A 19,049-nucleotide genomic window follows, 5' to 3' on the forward strand; every position below is an offset into this window, starting at 1 on the left:
CCGAGAACGAGGCCGCGCTGTGCTTCAGCGGCAACCGCCTGCCGCCCGGCGCCGAGCCCGCCGCGCACTGCTACTGCGGCCACCAGTTCGGCAGCTTCGCGGGGCAGCTGGGCGACGGCGCCGCCATGTACCTGGGCGAGGTGCTGGGCCCGGCCGGGCGGCGCTGGGAGGTGCAGCTCAAGGGCGCCGGCCTCACGCCCTTCTCCCGGTAAGGAGCGCGGGGGGCCTCGCCTCGCCTCGGCCTCTGTCTCTGTCTCCGCCTCCTGGCGGCGGCCCGGCCCCGGGCAAGGTGGGCGATGCTTTTCCCTGCGCTGGCCGCGCACTCCGGCCTGCCCCGCCCCCATCCCCGTCCCCTCCGGCCTCGCTCTTGTCCCCTGGTGTCAGCGGACGGGACGGTCCCCAGCCATCTCCCTCATCAGGGAGGTTCGCAGTGGCCCCGAGCCTCCGGCCTTTGGGTTTGTTCTGCCTAATCTGTGTCCCAGTGACACCGCTCTAGACAGCAGCTTTTGGAGCTCCAGCACCCCATCAAGGTTTGGTTATTAGCAGGGATCCTGGTTTTCTCTGATTTAAAAAAAAAAATTGCTGACTTTCAGATTTAAAAAAGTAACCCAAAATCCACATTTTTCTGAGACTTAAAATGAAGCGCCACTAATGTCTAGCTAGGTTTAGGTAGACATATAGCTAGGTTTAGGTAAAATGAAATGCCACTAATGTACAGGTCTAATTGCAGGAAAGTGTTGGGTTACTTTTCTTAATCTGAAAATTGGGGACTTTTTAAAATCATCCCTGGTTATTAGGGCAGGAGGGAGTCTTAAAATGGGAGTGGGTTTGAGATGCCCTTGTCTTCCACAAGAGCCACATGTGCTGCACAGTTGTCTGAAAGGCACTTGCCACCATGCTCTAGTCCAGTGGTGCCCAGCATTTTTGGCTGGTGTATTGAATGGGCAGTGCCGTGGGCTCCATCCTGCTGTGCAGAGACAGGCAGGGGGGCAACCCTGCCCAATATGGCCACACAGAGGAAGGGGCATGGCCCAGAACCAGCCTAGCCCTTCAACCCTGGGGGTGGGGCAGCATGGTCCAGTCCCTGTCCATCCACAGGGGACCCTGATCCAGCCACTGGGGGTGGGGAGAGGGGGCATGGCCCAGCTATAGCCCATTGTATGGGGGTTGGGTATTTGGTAGGGTGGAGGGTGGCCATATTAATTGCCAAATTTCTGGATGTGTAGGGAGCTCAGTGGGCTAGTTGGGATGGCTCTGTCGGTCACACTTGGCCTTGTGGCCAGACGTGGAGCACCCCTGCTGTAGTCTAATAAAATAATAACTGGGGATATCAGAGGACAAGGGAAGCATCTTAAATCAATCAGAATTCCCATTTTTCATGTATTACTTCATCTAGGAAAATAATTGGTACCATCCTAAAAAAAGAACAATCCGTATTCTAGAGAGCAGAGACATTGAGCAAAACACAAAGGGGAACCAAACCAAACCAAGTGAATAGATTTGCAGAGGCAGGGGTGTCTGTAGCAAATCAAAGTGATGCCACCAAACAAAAGCTAATATGTAGGCAAGCTGAGACTTGAATGATTTGGGAATGAAGAACTTTCAGGTTAAAACATTTACAAGATCAATTTTGCTAGTGGCAGACTGCCAGATGGTGGACAATTAAGAAGAAAATAACTTTTAACCTTAGGAAAATGCTCATTTCTTTCCATCCAGTTGGTAACTAATGGTTTTCCCATAAGTTGTACAGTTCTAGTAACGTTTGGCCAAGAAACATCCACAGTTCTAAAACAGCATGTATGCCACGAAGGTTTTGCAGTTTTCTTCTTCCCCTCTTCAGCTTTTGGGTGATTTTGATGTTGGTCCTTGTGGTGTCCTTGTGTAGCAGTGCTCTTCCCCTAAGGATCTCATTTGCTTTCCTCAATCCACAGACTCTAGCCAGGCCAGCTGGTGAGGATCACTAGATTTATGCCAGGGCCTCTATGATCCAACTGTGCATGTGCTGACCCCAAGACCCAGAGAGGGCAAGCATCTGTGCTGTGCCACATCACATGACCTGGAGTCCAGTGTTTTGTCTTTTCAAGAGATCCATTTTTATTTAGTTCTGTATGTACAGAGACATCTGCACAAAATCCTATGTCATTCAGTGGCAAAGAGTAGATGCTGAAAGGGAGAGTAAACGGTATGACCAAGGTTTTTTCTGCTGTTCCTCTCCCACTTGCAGTCTCCATGATTTGGAGTCTAGAAGTTCTAATTCAGAGGCTGTACCCAGAGAGCATCTGAGCAGGGCCCAAGGCAAATCAGCCTGTGTGGGCCATGCCCCTGGATGCAAGGAAGCCATTGGGGGTGGGGGAGGTGGTGCCCTGGCTGTACCCCTAACTCCTGCTACTGATCCTCCTTTGAATTGGTCCAGTCTCTCTTTGAATCTGGCTAAACTGTCAGCTTCCACGGTGTTTGGTGGCAGGGAGTTCCACACTTGAATTACTTGCTGTATAATGACATGGGAATGTCCAGGAATTATGGGAGAGGCAAGGATTGGTTAGGGTGATATCTTTTATTGGAGTAAAGTTAGGTAAGCTTTGGAATGCAAGCCATTCTTCCTCAGGTTTCTGATCACAGCAGGTGGGCACAGCATAGTGAACCACAGCCCAGGGGAGGAGCTGAAAGCAATTCCAGGGTAGCAGATATCTAGTTAGCAGAAGGAAAGAAGCCGAGTACTGGGAGATCAAGGCCTATCAAAAGGGAGGAAGGCCACTCACCCTCCCTGTGCGGAAAGAATTCAGGAGTTGGGTAAAACATAATATACCATAAACCCACTGTCAGTGTTTAGTCCTTGGCTCTTGGCGTCCAGCCAGCTTATGAATTTTTGTTCCCAGCCTCACCTTTTAAAAGTATTAGGTAGATTTCCCTTGAGCAGGAGGATAGTGAGGTCAGAGAGAGTGGGTTTTTTTACCTGCCATTTAAGATGTAACCTTCAGTACATTTTCCAGGTCAAACAAGTGCTGGTTAAACCAAGCAAATGTGTAACTTTGAATACCAGAGCAACTGAATCTATTTACAGCTCCTTTTGCCAGCGTATCCCATTTTGTATCCTCTTAACTTTTAACAAGCATTTGGTTACTTAACAATTGCTTGTTAAGTGAATTCATCTAGGAATAACATCAGGTGCTCTGCTTAAGCCCTGGCTACTCCAGTACAGATATTTTTGGCAGGGAAGGGGGTAAGGGGTGGCAAACTGGTCAATTGACCACTCAAATATTGTCAGTTGACAAGTCAATTGACTACATATTTTTGGCTAGTCAAAGATTATAGCAGTTTTACATAACAATAACCTTTGTAGTTTTCTTGACAGAAATATGATTTTTTTAAAATATATTTCTTACTGGAAAATTTGTACCTTTCTGTATTATTTGGACCTATTGTTTACAGTTTTTGTCCAATATTTGACTGGTCAGATAACCATCCCTAAGTTTTTTTTTTTGTACCCTTAAACTTGCTGTGTGACGGAAATCAAAGGTTTCTTTGACTATTATTTAATTATATTAAACTAGCCATTCTCAGACTGTCCCATACCACTTCTTAACCAAGGCTTCCTGTTGTAATCCTTCTTTTAATCCTAATTTTCCACCTTCCCAACAAAAACCACATGGTTTCATTAAGTGAAAAAGTAATGTTAGAAGCTGACATTTAGAAGACAGTGAAAATAAAAATGTTAGTGTGAAGGGCACCCTTAATTTGCATCATTTGTTGCCCCTTTACTTTTCCCATTAGACTTGCTTGCTTATTCTGGAAACTTTCTAGTCATAGCAATAGTAGGAAATTTTAGATTTTTGCAGTGTTAAAATATTATTACCTGTAAATAATACATGAAAAACCTGAAGCAGGCAGGAGAAGTGAGTAAGCAAGGGTTAGGATTACTAGGTCCAAAAAAAAACCAATTTAAGAACCCAGGCCTTGGAGTAAACTAAGCTATGGTTACAGGAGGTACTATAAAATGGTCTGTCTTGTTTACAGCTTCTGAAGCTATCTGGGAGTAGTCTGAAAACTGTTGTAGTAGTTTGTTTAGTATGTTTGATCTGGGTTTAAAAAAATCTAGATTGAAGATTAACTATTAGTGGTATGAGATAAGTGAATCAACATTTAAGGTCCCTAATTATGAGCGGAAAGGTACCTATTCAACTATTTCTAAAATTATAATCACTTCTTTAAAGGAACACAGTTAAAATAGGTAATACATGTTGTTAAAACCTTGGAGTTTTGCTGCTTTATTTTTTTATTCATTTACCAGTATTTATTTATTTTTATTTCTTGCAGCTTGGACAGTGAAAGTAGATAAAAGGCATGTTTATTTTTGTTCAGTCGGCATATTAAGTTAAGTTCTGCCTTAGTTTTAAAACCTATCTTTAGTAAAAATTTTAAAACATGAGTAATGGGAGCACTTCCGTTGGCCTTGCTTTGGGTAACAGCATATTGTGTGGAATTTACATTTTGGTAAGGTTTAATGAGCCTGAACCTTGAGTGCATTCAGAAGTTTTACAAAGAGTGATTTAGAACCTGTAAGAATAGCAGCACAGATTATTTGGCTGGATAGCTGTATCTTTTACCTAAGTTCTACTGTTTTTTTTCTACTGATGCGTGTTAATATAAACAGCAGAAATAAATGTTATTATTTGGGAACCAGTATTGTACTGTAGAAGTTAGGCCTGGGAGTTGGGAGATCTGGGTTCTGTTCCTTCTATCTCTGCTGCCGTTTGGTTGTGTGGGCGGGTTTTTTTGTGTAAGATGTTGCACAAGAATTAGGCAATGGTTTTGTTTTTGTTTACAGGCAAGCTGATGGTCGTAAGGTCCTGCGGTCAAGTATAAGAGAATTCCTGTGCAGTGAGGCTATGTTTCACCTTGGAATACCCACAACAAGGGCTGGAACATGTGTAACATCTGACTCGAAAGTTATTCGGGATGTATTCTATGATGGAAATCCAAAACATGAAAGATGCACAGTTGTCCTGAGAATAGCTTCCACTTTTATAAGGTAGAGTGAAACCTGTTTTTCAAATTATTTTTCAAACAAAACCAGCTTCCTGGTATTGTTAGAGAGAGCGTACATTCATCTGTGCAATTCTCATCTTAAGAATTTAGCTCTCTGGCATTAGGTTGTGGAAATCTGGGCTCTCTGTGGAACAGATGGGATGTGCCAGTATCTTTGCATGCTGCCAAAATGAATATTAATTTGTTAGGGAGTCTGGTACTTTTGGAATTGGAACTGTTTACGTTCCATACATTTAAAAATAAATATTTTTTCATGCTTAGCCAAGCAATTACAAAGAAAAGCTGTCTCTGTTATTCCTAATATTTGTGGATTATGGAGACAAGACTGTTTTAAAACCTGCTCGAGGAAAGGTTCTACATCAAGATGTACTTTGGGTAAATGTGGATCCTGATAAATGTTACTTTACAAAAGCATTCTCTGAATTGGTGAATGTTATTAGAGTGCCTGCTTGAAACCTGGAACTATGTTAAGACACCATGAAGATCTATAATTTTTTTCTCACAAAATAACAAAGCTAGCAAAAGGATGAGGATTAGGGTATATATAAATCATGGAAAAATCTGTCTTGTGCAAAAATGGTAACTTGCAGGATTGGTTTCCATTTGATGTGCAGTGTTTGCTTTAGTCTGATTTTTCCATTCTTAAATGTTTACCATATAATTACTTTTTAATTAAATCCCATTTGAAAGAAACTTCTGAGAATTGTACTGTAATACTAACTGAGACCAGTGATCCTGTTATTCTCTGCATGGGACATGCATCCACTAGAGTGTCATGAAACCACTGAGGCTCAAATAGGGCTATATTCCAAGGTTGCACTCTCAGTCAGTCATTAGATCCCCAACTGCAACACCATAACTCTAAATAGTTATGCATTGTAGGTGTAATACAACTGATTTAATATGTGTCAACATTATTTTAAAACAGGTTTGGATCATTTGAGATTTTTAAACCTATGGATGAACATACAGGACGGAAGGGTCCCAGTGTCAACCGAAATGATATTCGAATACAGATGCTTAACTACGTGATCAGTACTTTCTATCCAGAAATCCAGCAGGCTTATCCTGACAACACTATTCAGAGGAATGCTGCTTTCTTCAGAGAGGTAGGAAGGCCGACAGTTTCCTTTCATAGAAGTCACAGAAGCAAAGTATAAGATCATTTTATCTTATTAGCAACATAGTCAGAAAACGTTATTTCACCCTATTTTGTCTTTTGGTTAACTTAACTTTTTTGTTTTGTTTTTGGAAGAAAACTCCTGGTGGAACGATATTTTGACAGTATACTTAAAGAGTCTTGCTTACCTCCTCACCAGCAAATTGAGGCTTTTAGCCAGCTGCACAAAACTATTCTCTTAGCAAGTTGAGTGCTAGGGGTGTCAGCGAATTTTGGACCTGATTGGCTGCTGATGAGGTGAGGTAAGGTTTTAAAGTATCAGAATAATTGGTCTCCTCCTGTTGTATAATTTGAAAAAAGAGTCAGTCGAAAACAATTTATCTTCAAGGTTTATAACTCAGTTTTTCACAGTTGTAAACAATATTTTGGTTCCTTCAGTAGTCATGAGTTGAACCCCTTGGGCGCATTTCCCCCCCCCCCCCCCCCGGGGGGGGGTGGGTCTGCGTTTCCCTGAGGACACACAGCAGCAGCATAATGTGTGCCACTGCTACTTGTCCCCGGGGAACACCTATGCACACATGCTCTGGCATGCAGCACATTGCCCTGGGTGGGGTAGGGGAGGCTGGAGCCAGCACCTGGGCTGGCCCCAGCAGCCTTACCTGGGTTTCTGGGCATGGGCGACTAGTGCTTCTTGAGTCAGGGGGGGATCCCTGCGTGGCCGATCTCACTCACCAAAAAGCAGCTGCGGCGCCTCCAGAAGTGGCCATGGCTGCTTCTCCTGGTGGCCCCACTCCCCAGCCGGCCCTCGGAGTGGGGGGAACTGGCACTCCCACCTGCTTCCCCTGCTTGTTGCCTAAGCAGCGAGCGCAGCTGTTGGGGTGGACCAGTGCTCTCATGGGGTGCCTGTGCACCCCTGTGCACCACCTACACATCACCACTGATCCTGGGGGCTCCAAGGGGCTGCAGTTATGGCGATCCTACAGCAGGGTGCCTAGCCAGCAGCCAGATCATGGCTTTGGCCAGCCAGGCTCCAGCTTCGAATGGTGTGTGCTGCTGCTGCCATGTGGACCACCCCACTTTTTTTAGGCACATTTTTTTTGACACCAGGATTTCCTGGTGTCACTTCCCCCCCTCCCCCATGCTGCTAAGTAGCAGTGTAGTGAATGCCTGCATGTGCAGTGTGTGTGGCACCACAGATGGCTTTATGGTACAGTGTACTGCACATTCCCGCTCATCTGGACATGCCTCTTATGTCTATATAGCATTTATGTATATTTATTCATAGTTAGTTTCATAGTCGGTAGGGTCGGAAGGGACCTGAGCAGGTCATCAAGTCCGACCCCCTGCCATGGGCAAGAAAGGATGCTGGGGTTAAATGACCCCAGCTAGGTGATTGTCTAGCCTCCTTTTGAAGATCCCCAGGGTAAGGGTGAGCACTACTTTCCTAGGAAGCTGGTTCCAGCTCCTAGCCTGCCTGACTGTGAAGTAGTGCCTCCTAATGTCTAGCCTGAATCTACTCTCAGTCAGTTTATAGCCATCATTCCTTGTAACTCCCGGTAGTGCTCAGGGGAACAGGGATTCTCCCATTGCCTGCTGGTCTCCCTTGGCAAGTTTGAAGGCGGCCACCAGATCACCTCTCAGCCTTCTTTTGTATAGGCTGAACAGGTTCCTTTGTACAAACATGTAATATGGTTGGGCTAATATTGTGGAATCATAGCTTGAAATGCCTTCACTGCTGTTTGTTCATATTGTGCATAAAAATGTTGAAACAGTGGTGGTATTCTTCACTGTTTAGTTTCTTTAGTTATTCTTAAGGTAGTAATGTGCATCTACCTTAGTGGGGACAAGGGATGAGAGGTGCTAATTGCTCATTGAAGTATCAACAAGATGCACATTCAGGTAACTTTGCATTCTAGAGCTCTATTTGGTGCATACAGTTTGAAAACCCCACATAAGGAAGCTGGAAAAGTAGAAAGAGGCCATAAGACTTACCTGCTGGATCTTTCTGAGTTTCTTAAAGGAAAAGAAGTCTTGGCTCTGACAGAGGATATAACGTATGATAACTGAACTTAATTTTAGAGAACTTAAATGTGGCAGTCGAATAAAAAAAAAAGAACTTGGTTGATACTTGGCTCAGTGAGGCAGCAGGATTTGCTTTACTTGTCAGGATGTATCATGACCTAGCTAGTACTGTATCAATTTCAGGAACTATTGAATTGAACCAAAATGCTATTTTAAAACTTTTGATCAGGGTGAGTTTGTCCCAGCCGCCTGCAGAGGGTTTGGGGATTGAGAGTATGGTCAGGGATAGAAAGGTAAGAAAGATTTATTTATTTAACAAAAACACAACTACGCATAGTAACAAGACAAACAATGACATACAAAAGCAATTTGCATCAGCAACTTATCGACAGTCCCCTCTGCCTGATACACAGCAAGCTTCTCTTTCCACAAAGTTCAGTGAAGCCAGGTGTCCCTGAACAGCACTGTCTGAAGGGTACGGGGAAGGACCCTGGAATGCAGTTCTTGGGCTCCTCGAGGTCCACGGGCCCACTGATCCAGGCAACAGCTAACTAATCCTTTTCACACAGCTGGATCTTCCTTCTGAATGGTTTCCAGATATTCCAGCCAATTTAAAGCTTCTGAGTGGTTCTGATAACGTACAACCACTCAGATACCTTTTCCTTCAACTGTGCTTAGACTGACCAATTAACAGTACAAGCCTTGCATTCCTTTGATAAGGTAATTTTAACTACGCCCCAGGGCCTTACTACTTCAAGGCTTTGCTAAATTTACTAGGCCTTACTTTATACAAGGCCTTACTACAGCTTAAACTTTAATTAGGCTTTTAGTAACAACATATAGCTTAATATATAAACAAATACAGAAAAACACTTGGTCTAATTTTCATAGAGCCTTCAGCAAGCACCTTTATTACACAGACATAATTTTAGCTGTCACAGAGTTTCATTTAAATCACAATTTAAATAACTGGTCAGAAAGCCTTGATTTAATCATTGTTTCCTACAAAAAGTAGGAAGCCCGGGAGGGCGGGGGTGCATGTCCCGGATCTGCACGTAGGGTGGGGCAGGCTGAGGCCAGGGCAGCGCCAGGCTCTTCCTTGCTGGGCTGTGCTCAGGCCAGGTGGCTGCAGCAGCAGCACTGGGAGCAGGGCCGTGGGAGGGGGGCTGTAGCCCCCCTACCCTCATTCCCAGCACCACTATCGAGTGCAGTGTGGCCCAGGCCTGGCGGGAACAGCTCAGTGCAGCCTTCCCCTGCCCCAAAGGCATGGGGACAGGAGAGGGTGGGCTGCAGCTGCGGGCTAGTAGGCTGCGCTGGGCTGTTCCTGCCAGATCTAGTCTGCGCTGTACTTTGTGGATGGCGGAGATGCCCTACCCCTGTGGCCCCTCTCCCAGTGCCACTGCTGTCTGGCTTGATCACAGCCTGGCCAGGAAGAGCCCAGTGCTGCCCCAGCCTGCCCCGCCCTGCGTGCAGATCTGGGGGCATGCGCCCCTGCCTTCTCAGGCTGCGTGCCCCCTGCCCCGCTCCCCATGCCCCCTGGATGAGCCGTTCACGGCTCTGTCCCCCACCCTGCCCTAGGTGTGCAGGGCTTACCCCTCCCTCACTGCTGTTGGGGTGGTGGGGAGAGGCATGGCGGTCAAGGCCCCAGCAGTGAGGAAGGGAGTGGGGTAGGGCTGGGGCCTCGATCTTCCCCTTCCCCCTCCCCTCCCCACAGACTTACCTGCTGGGGGTGGGTAAATCTTTGATTCCTCTTAAATTCCAAAAGTGATCTCTGATGTAAAAAGGTTGGAGACCACTGCTGTAGACAGTCTAATCTTGGGGAAGTTATTTTAGGTAGTATATCTGAATTTACTGCCCCCACCCTGCAACTTAATATGGTTTCAGTTACCTTATGTGTACGAGTACTTCCTAAAGAGAAAACACTGGAGGGTTAAGTTTATAAAATATAGCACTCAGAAGTTAGGAAATGCTGGAGTTAAGGTTACCTCGGTTTCCTCAACGAGCTCATCACTCTCATCCAAGGTTTCTTCATCATGGTTAAAATTATAGACATCACTTGAGTGTCCATGTTGTCCTGGAGTTAAAAGATTTGGTTTACTAATTGCAGCTGTTGTCCATGTTATTGAACCAAGGTATTTAAAGATTACATGGTGCAAAGATATGTACATAATAACATGCACTATGAGAGCAACCTTGTTTTGCTACTCGTTAGAGTAGACAATGCTTAACAGTCCATTCATGATTTTTTTTGTTCAAGTTGGGCTTTAAAGTCTTATTATATAAGAATATAATAAGGTCTGAGGTCAATGATGAGATGTCCAGAGAAGTTAGTGTTCTGCCGCAAGCTATTGTGTCTCTGGACTTGAGGTCAGATCGGTGTTCATTCATTCTTTCACATAGAGATTGTCCTGTCTAATATAGATTACAGAGGGGCACTGTAAGCAGATAATGGCATATATAACGTTGGTAGAGGAGCAGGTGAATGAAGCTGAGATGTTATAATCAGTGATGGTTGGTTCAGACATGGTGTGATGTATGTTGATGAGTTGGGATCTGAGTCTGTTGCAAGATCTGGGGTCTTGTTGTAAATAGGAGTTAGGTAGCCTGTTGCTGGAGAGAGGCCATTTGCAGTTGCAGGACTTCCACAAGCCAGGACAGATTCGTTCCCCAATGGCTGCCTTGAGATAGTTGTCATTTTGCAGGAGGTGTTGGTGGTCATTAATGTGCCGAAGCTGGGGCCTATAAGTGACAACCAGAGGGATTCTGTTGTTCTTTTCATGGAGTTGGTATTGTAGCAGGTTTAAGTGGAGGTCTGACTCTAGCTTTGATAACTGGCTATGGTTTTGGGATTTTATTGTAGATTTAGAAATCTCTGTGGCAGGTCTTTAAGGTATATATTCTGGTTGATAGGTTTAGAGTAGATAGAAATGTAACATAGAGATTGGCTGTAGTCAGTGGATCCTGCTGATGGCACCTAGGTAGCTGGAGTGGTTGGTTAGTTTCTGATATAATATGGTAGTAGTGTGTGGCCATTGCAAACCTTCTTCTTCTATATTAATAAAAGGGAGTGTGTGTATATGTGTCAGCACCATAGCTCCTGTTAACCAGTCCCAACCACAGCCCTTAGGGGAATACTCCTAAATCCGGAGCCTTCTCCAGCTGTACTAGTTGACCTTGGCCAGGAGCTTTGCTAAAGAATGTTTTGTACATGCAAATTTATTCTTCTTCCTGGTGCTGACCCGTCACAGGGGGTTATGCAGTATAGATCAAAAAATCGGCAATGTTTTTTTTTGAGCCAAATTACAAAAAAAAAAAAAAAAGTGCCCAGGAGCACACTTCCAGGGTCCCTTTAGTATTCATGCAAAGTTTCACATCTCTAATGTATGCAAAGTTTCAGGTCTCTAGATATAATGGTCTTGGAGCTATGGCGCACACACGCACGCACACACGCACGCACGCACACGCGCACACACACCCTTTATTAATATAGAAGAAGATGGGGATTGTATAGATGTTGTTCTGGAGTTCAGTGAACACCAGAGGTTACCTGTTACAAATATAGTAATAGTGTAGGGTTGTTTTGCATTAGCTTTTCTAAATAAGATTTCTTCCAAATAGTGTTCTCGAATCTGTTTTGGAAACCTCCTTTATTGTTGGATGACTGATCTAAGTTTGTCAATGCTTCCCCTTTCCTTCATTCCTGACTCTGCATTATTTCCTTTCTTTTATTCCCACCCTACCACCAAGATTTGCTTGGAAGCCACATGTATTTGGAAAATGGAGGAATAATCCTTTAGTGGTACAAAAGGTGACTTCAGTTAAACAGAGAAGAGAAGAAAATAGAATGAACACAAAGTATAGCGTGATAATAGGAGGAGGAGACACATAGCAAAGCACTCTTTAAAATACATAACTAATTGTAAGTAATCCAAAAGCCAAATCATGCTTCCATTATAGTAAGTGAAAAATCTGTAGAGGGCAGTCCATTGGCATTCTGGATCAACCATTATTTTGTTTTTGGGTTAATCCTGTTAGTGGAGCAGGAGAACATGCCGTAGTGGAAAGTAATTTTCCTGAATTGCAAACTTTAAAATATAACACAATAGGATTTTGCAAAATAGTACAATTTGGCTTAAAATAACAGACCCCGCATATACAAATGCCTAATCTATATTGAAAGTGGACAGTGTTGTTTTTTCAGATAACAAAGCGGACGGCAAGGTTGGTTGCTGAATGGCAGTGTGTTGGATTTTGCCATGGTGTGCTGAATACAGATAACATGAGCATCGTAGGACTTACTATTGACTATGGCCCTTTTGGGTTTATGGACAGGTCAGTATGGCATAATGATCTGAAATGTATAAATGTTTGCTCTGCAAAATCTGACTACTTTTGTTTCTTTTCAACTTTCTTTTAAGTGGATGTATGAACCTTATTTGTAACAAGGACAGTTAAATTAGCCGTAATTATTCATTTATGTTACTTTTTCTAATCTCTACTCGTCTTATCTCTGTCTAGACTAGTAGTACTCAAGCCTGGCCAGATCCAGCCCCTAGCGTTGTGTCATCCAGCCAGCAGGGCTCCTCACAGGTCTGAAAATTTAGTGTTTGGGGAAGTGGTAGCACTGCTCCCCTATTGCCAAATTTCTGGACCTGTGGGGAGTCTTGGGGCCCTGTGTGCTAGATCCAGTGCACAGAGATGCAGGGCATGATCCTCATATGCAGGCTGGAGAGGAGTGGACCTGATTCTAGCAGGCAGGGGCCAGCCAAGTCTCCATAACGCCTGATCCTGGTGTGTGGGGCTCAATCTGGCTGGCAGACATGCCGTGTTCCACTCATTTAGCCCACGGGGTCAAAAGCTTGAAGACCACCAATGTAGATTGTTTCTTCTTTGGCATTTATTTTGTCTTTTGAAAGGTTTTGGGTGAGGTCTGGATTACCCAAAGAACAGCAGGGCAAGAACATGCTTAGATGAATAATTTGGGAGAAATGTCATAACTAGCAGCACTATTTCTTTTTGGATTTTCTAGTTTCCTAAATGATCTAACCAGTTAACTAGAAGAATGCTAACCATTTCTTTGTTTGTAGATATGACCCTGAACACATTTGCAATGGTTCTGATAATACAGGACGCTATGCTTATAACAAGCAGCCAGAAATTTGCAAATGGAATCTAGGGAAGCTTGCTGAAGCTTTAGTCCCTGAATTGCCCTTGGAGATCAGCGAACTCATTCTGGAAGAGGAGTACAATGTAGAATTTGAGAAGCATTATTTGCAGAAGATGAGAGAGAAGCTAGGACTCATTCAGCTGGAATTAGAAGAAGATAATAAATTGATATCTGAACTCCTAGAAACTATGCATCTCACAGGTTAGTGAGGAAAAAGAATATAACATGCAATGAATTTTACCTAATAATTTGAACATTTCAAAAATAGTTAACAAGAGACTAGTTTTTCCTTAAACATGAACAAAAATTGCTTCAAAAGTTTTGCTATATTTAAAGAAATAAATTGGATCATAAACCTCAAGTTAAAGCTACACAGTCTTATTTAATCTTTCAGAACAAATATAATTGTGGGTTTGGTTGCGTTTTAGGTGCAGACTTCACAAATATTTTCCGGTTGCTGAGTTCGTTCTCAGTAGATTTGGATTTTTTAAAATTTGAGGAATTTCTAGAAAAAATTGCCAATCAGTGTGCTTCCATGGAAGAATTGAAAGTCGCTTTCAAGCCCCAGATGGATCCAAGGTACAAATTAAATAAACAATCATCTTTTTTTTTTTTAATTGAGGTTTTCAGACATCTCCATAGTATTGTTAATTTTTGTTTGTTTTTAATGTTTAAGGTAGTGTTAGAATGATGTCGTAGCCATCATAGTCCAGGAATTATGCAAGAGGCATGGGTTTCTTAGGGTGATTTTTTTTTTATTGTACCAACTGCATAGTTGGGATAGAGTTAGACATGCTTGCAATGCAAGAGATTTTTAGTATTGAAAACATACCCACAAATTAAGTGTGATGTATACAGTGGCAGTACACATTCTCTGTTACCCTGTCAGAGAATTTCTAGGCCTTTGATTAGCGGGCATATCTTTTTTTCCCCCCACCACACTTAGCTTCTCTGCTGAGGTCAGCCAGGGTTGCCAAATTTGGTAGTTCTGAGATGTATTTCACTTATAACTAGATTTAAACCACCAAATAAATATGTCACATCCTGCCAACAATCATTAACACCCTGTGCTAAATATTCTGTATACTTCCCCGGAGGCGTCCAATTACCACTTTTAGGGCCAGATTCACTAGTACACAGCTGTTCTGAACTCTTCTGGTAGCACAGAGCAGCTGTAACTCTGTTGCATCTGCCACTTACTTTGGGATTACCAATGTGCTGCATCGCTGGAGCAGTGGAAAGCAGAGACTCACCAAGAGGTGACCTTTACATTTCTTGCTTGCTCCTAGTATATTTTTTATGGTAGATCTTGTACATCTGTTTCAAGGGTCTTACTCCACGTCCACCCCCATTTAGATATTATGTCGATTACAAAACCATTTACTTAGCTTTAATTCTTTTCCTCTAGGTACTGATACTGGAATTGTCAGTCTGAGTAGAAACCATAACTGTAAAGCATAGTAAGAATGCTCACACATTTTGCTGTCCTGACAAAGTGATGATAGTTGTATACCAGCTTTAAGGTGGTGATGTTGAGTTAAATTTCATTTGAAGTGTGGTAAATTAGAAAGAAAAATATGAAAAAATCTAAGAAGTTAGTTATTTCGTACTAAATCAGGCTTCAGTTTGGATCTGCACTTTTAGAATGATGAATATGTATCTTGCTATATGGACATATTTCATTACACAGCTGTGGACGAGGCAGTCCTTTTGGGATACTACATTCAGACTCTGATAAAAGAGCATAAAAATGAATAAAGCCAAATTAGTACAGAAGTCAAGGTTTTTTGTGCGGTGCTGTATTACACTGAGTACGACAACTATTGTACACTAACACTTAATTGCCATAGCTGTGTGTGCATTAGATGCATAGATGAGAATTGAAGGGTAACTTCTTTGGAGGAAAAATCAAGTCTTCTAGGTAATGAGTTGTCCTTTAGTTTCTGGGAGAGGAGGGATGGTAGGGCCTCATGTCTTTTTAGCTCCTTTCTGTAAATGAATTGATTTGATTTACAAAGTTTATTTTAGATGCTTGGTTGATGCTGCAAGGAAAAAGTACTGTAGTAAAAAAACAAATATCTTGCTTGTTTAGACAGTGAAGTGGAAAAGTTGCCTGAACCTGGTATTCAGAATGCTGTGAAACTCTTGGACTGTTAGCCTGAGCTTGGAAGCTAATCAAAACAATGCCAAAACAACTTGGATGTTAAAGGACTCCATTAGTAAAAGTAGTAATTTCCATCCTATAATTTTAACAAATTACTCCCAGTAAATGTCATTACCACTTTATTTTTAGCAGAATATATTAAAGCCATTATGCATTAAATTAGCTAGGGGCGTCTTGCCCAGAATCTCTTCTAGCACGATTGGTTAATATATAACAAGTCTGTGATTTTATTAATTTATGGTGTGATTATACAATAATACCAGTATGTTTACACCCAGTTTTTCCTAAAGCTTTCTCTTGTCTATACGCAGTATTTGTATTATTGCACGGTCATGCCTATAAGTATCCCCCTTCTCCCCACAGTTAAAGGTGAAATCCTATTAGATCATTCACTGTACAAAAATACTGAACTGAGATTTTTCAAAACTGCCTGAAGCTTAGACAGTTTTCAGTAGCTTCAATGAGGATGGTTCATCTAAATCCTCTGGGGTTTTAAAAACCTCAGGTTTACAATCTACACTTCACATAACACTATGAGTGAATAAATGGGAGGATGAGGGAAGAGTGAAATGAACGTATTCTTATCATGATTTGTTGCATGCTGTACTTGCACTGTAAAGACTAAATTGCTAGGGGGAAAAACAGCATACACTAGAAAAAGCCAGTCCTTACCTGTCAGTTAAGTGATTTTTTTTCTTCTTATCTCTAGACAACTTTCCATGATGCTGATGTTGGCTCAATCTAATCCTCAACTGTTTGCTTTAATTGGAACAAAAGCTAATATAAATGAAGAATTAGAACGCATAGAACAATATTCTAAATTGCAGCAGTTAACAGCAGCTGACCTACTCAGCAGAAATAACAGACATTGGACAGAATGGTTGGAGAAATACAGGTGAGATTTATTAAATCACTTCCAAGAGAAATGGTGCTGTCTCGTACCCTGGGGGTCTTTAAGAAGCGGCTCAATGCCTACCTGGCTGGGGTCACTTGAGCCCAGTTTCCCTCCTGCCCAGGCAGGGGGTCGGACTTGAAGATCTACAAGGTCCCTTCCGACCCTACTTCTATGATTCTATGAAATGGTGAGTTTGATGCATTTGTGCTCCATTACATTTATGGAGCAGCAGTGTATATGACCACTAAAAAGGATTAGTTCATTGTTAGTAAAATGCAGAATCCAGGATGATAGGCTGCAACGGGGGATTGGTGTCCCAATTTCTTTGCAGGCTATAGGTTGCTGGCCCCTGGTCTGGAACAATTAGAAGGTGACTGAACTACCACAGGCTAATCTGTGGTATTATGAATGTTAGAATAATGTATGTACATGCTTAATATGTTTATCCATCAGAAACCTTAAAACTTAATTAGTATTAAATCCAGCACGGCATTACTACATTTAGCTGCCTCCTGATACTGGGGAGGCACCAGTGGCCGATTGCCAACCAGGGTGGGGTGTCCCCCCTGGGTGCTGGTGGCCAATCGCTACTGCCAGCACTTCTTTCTGCACCCCTACAATTTGGCCCTCACTGGCTGGGGGCCCCCCCCCCCCCCCCCCCCAATCTCAGGGGGGGTCACATGCCCCTCTTCTCCCTGTGCTCCCCCTACACATTGCCTATGGATACAATCAATAATTTTGACTTCAGGTCTAGTGTATATCTTGCATATCTATTACAGTATGGTAAAGCAAGATACAAACACTTCAGCAGCAAAAGTATTTCTGTTTAGGAGTAGGTGAGGGGTAACTTAAGGCAAAACAAAATGTGGAGGTCCAGTCACTCTTCCACTAAAACAGTGATTCTCAACCATGGTGCTGTGCGATCCTTTCAAGGGTGCCATGTAATATTAGCAGTGTCAGGTTTGTTAATGCCATTCACAAGGTAAACCTAAAGATTTCAAATAGGAAGCCATAGTGTTAAAAAATTCTGACCTGTTATGGACTTTGAGTTCTTTGCAACAGAAGGATTGCTCTTTTTCTATAATAAAAAAAAATAAGTGAAAACCAAGCTGGTATTTTCCAGTGGGTGCCTTGAGTCTAAGGAGGTTGAGAACCACTGTACTAAGCCAACCTAGCACTTCATGGAAATACAAAAAAACAGCCAACTGAAAATTCTTTGTAAAGACTTACTTCTGTGTAAGGGAATCTCCACTGGCAGAGAGCTCATGGAGAATGTTGTAGCTGCCTTCCATTATTAAGGTAGGACTCCTGTTCTCACTTGTGCTGGAACCTTGTGACCTTCTCTTGTCTGTCTGATTATTTGTAGCCAGAATCAGTATTACTTAGGTAGAGCCAATTGCTTCTAGTATATTCCATCTCTACCCTTTTATAAGTACCCAAGAGACCTAGACAACGGAGTGCTTAGAAAAATGCTGGAGAAATGTGCTGTAATTAAAGAAACTAAGGTAGCATGATTATCAAACAGATTTTATCTGGCCAGATTTTTAAAAAGCAGTGATGTTTTCTAAAACTGTGAAGTCTCCAGGAAATGCATCTTTTGGTTGTCTATTGCTTTGCAGTGGCTGAACTTCAAGAACCTAACTTCTGATGAAATACATTCTTAAATGAGAGGGGTTTTTTGGCGGGGGGGGGGTGTTAAGCCAAGTACCATATTAACTTGAATCTAAGATGACCCTCCAATAATTAGATTATGTATACATGGACAATTTATAATTAAAAAAACCCAATTTTCCATGTATAGAATCTAATTATTGAAGGATCACTTTTAATTCATCCCCCCTGCCACTGCATGGGGGCAGGCAGTGGGGAGGCAGATGACACGGGGAGGTCAAGCAGCTTACCCCTTGCTTGTGTCTGCCCCTTCCCAGCCTCTGCTCCTCCTTTTCCTCTCCCCTCCAGCCTCTGCTTTTTGCATTCATCTTCCCCTTCACCTTCTACATAAGCAGGCTCTGTCCCCATTCTAGCCTGGGGCATAGAGCATGGCCCCAACCCAGCCCCCAAAGCAGCGATGTGGGCTGTGTGCTGCTGCTATGGGGCCATGCTCATGACCCACGTTGCATCATATAAAGGGGCCTGCTGGTACATATCAAAGGTAAAGAGGAGATCGAGAGGGGCAGGTAGGGAGCAGAGGCTGTGTGGTGGGGAGAGGGGGGCAAGAGGCTGTTGGTGGTTAGATGGCAGGGGGGGGAAGTGGCGGGGGGGTGGCAGATGGCAGCTGTTGCTGGAACCTGAGCCACAGCAGCCATCAATCCCGGCCCCTCCCATCCGTGTTCCCCACCCCCACCCCCATTCAATTCTAAGACAAGGGGCTTCCCCCCATGTTAAATGGGAAAAATAACCTTGTTTTAGAAATAAATACATTTCTAAATCTGTATTTCAGATTATAGCAACAGGATTATAGGCAAAGTTCTCAACATCCTTGCTTTGTAGGTCCTTGTATTTTGGGAAAATAGACCCAGACCATTTGAACCAAATAAACCAAACAGAAGTCCCAGTTTGTTTCTGCTTGTTTAATTTCAGAGCCCGCTTAGAAAAAGAAATAGAAAACATTAATGCTGTTGATACTTGGAATGCC

At 43.0% G+C, this 19,049-nt stretch overlaps 1 protein-coding gene across 1 annotated transcript in view; it reads left to right on the forward strand.

The window, feature by feature from the left end:
• SELENOO (selenoprotein O) overlaps window positions 1-19,049 on the forward strand; it is a 26,859-nt gene that overhangs the window by 1,450 nt on the left and 6,360 nt on the right. Inside the window, exons 2-9 of the mRNA XM_014524597.1 lie at window positions 6-208; window positions 4,826-5,029; window positions 5,975-6,155; window positions 12,390-12,520; window positions 13,276-13,556; window positions 13,784-13,934; window positions 16,229-16,414; window positions 18,995-19,049. The exon at window positions 18,995-19,049 is cut by the window's right edge and continues 132 nt beyond it. Coding sequence (XP_014380083.1) covers window positions 6-208; window positions 4,826-5,029; window positions 5,975-6,155; window positions 12,390-12,520; window positions 13,276-13,556; window positions 13,784-13,934; window positions 16,229-16,414; window positions 18,995-19,049 — 1,392 coding nt within the window. The remainder of the gene's footprint in view (window positions 1-5; window positions 209-4,825; window positions 5,030-5,974; window positions 6,156-12,389; window positions 12,521-13,275; window positions 13,557-13,783; window positions 13,935-16,228; window positions 16,415-18,994) is intronic.

The sequence above is a fragment of the Alligator sinensis genome, unplaced genomic scaffold (genome assembly GCF_000455745.1).
Source record: "Alligator sinensis unplaced genomic scaffold, ASM45574v1 scaffold600_1, whole genome shotgun sequence".
Taxonomy (NCBI): Eukaryota; Metazoa; Chordata; order Crocodylia; family Alligatoridae; genus Alligator; species Alligator sinensis.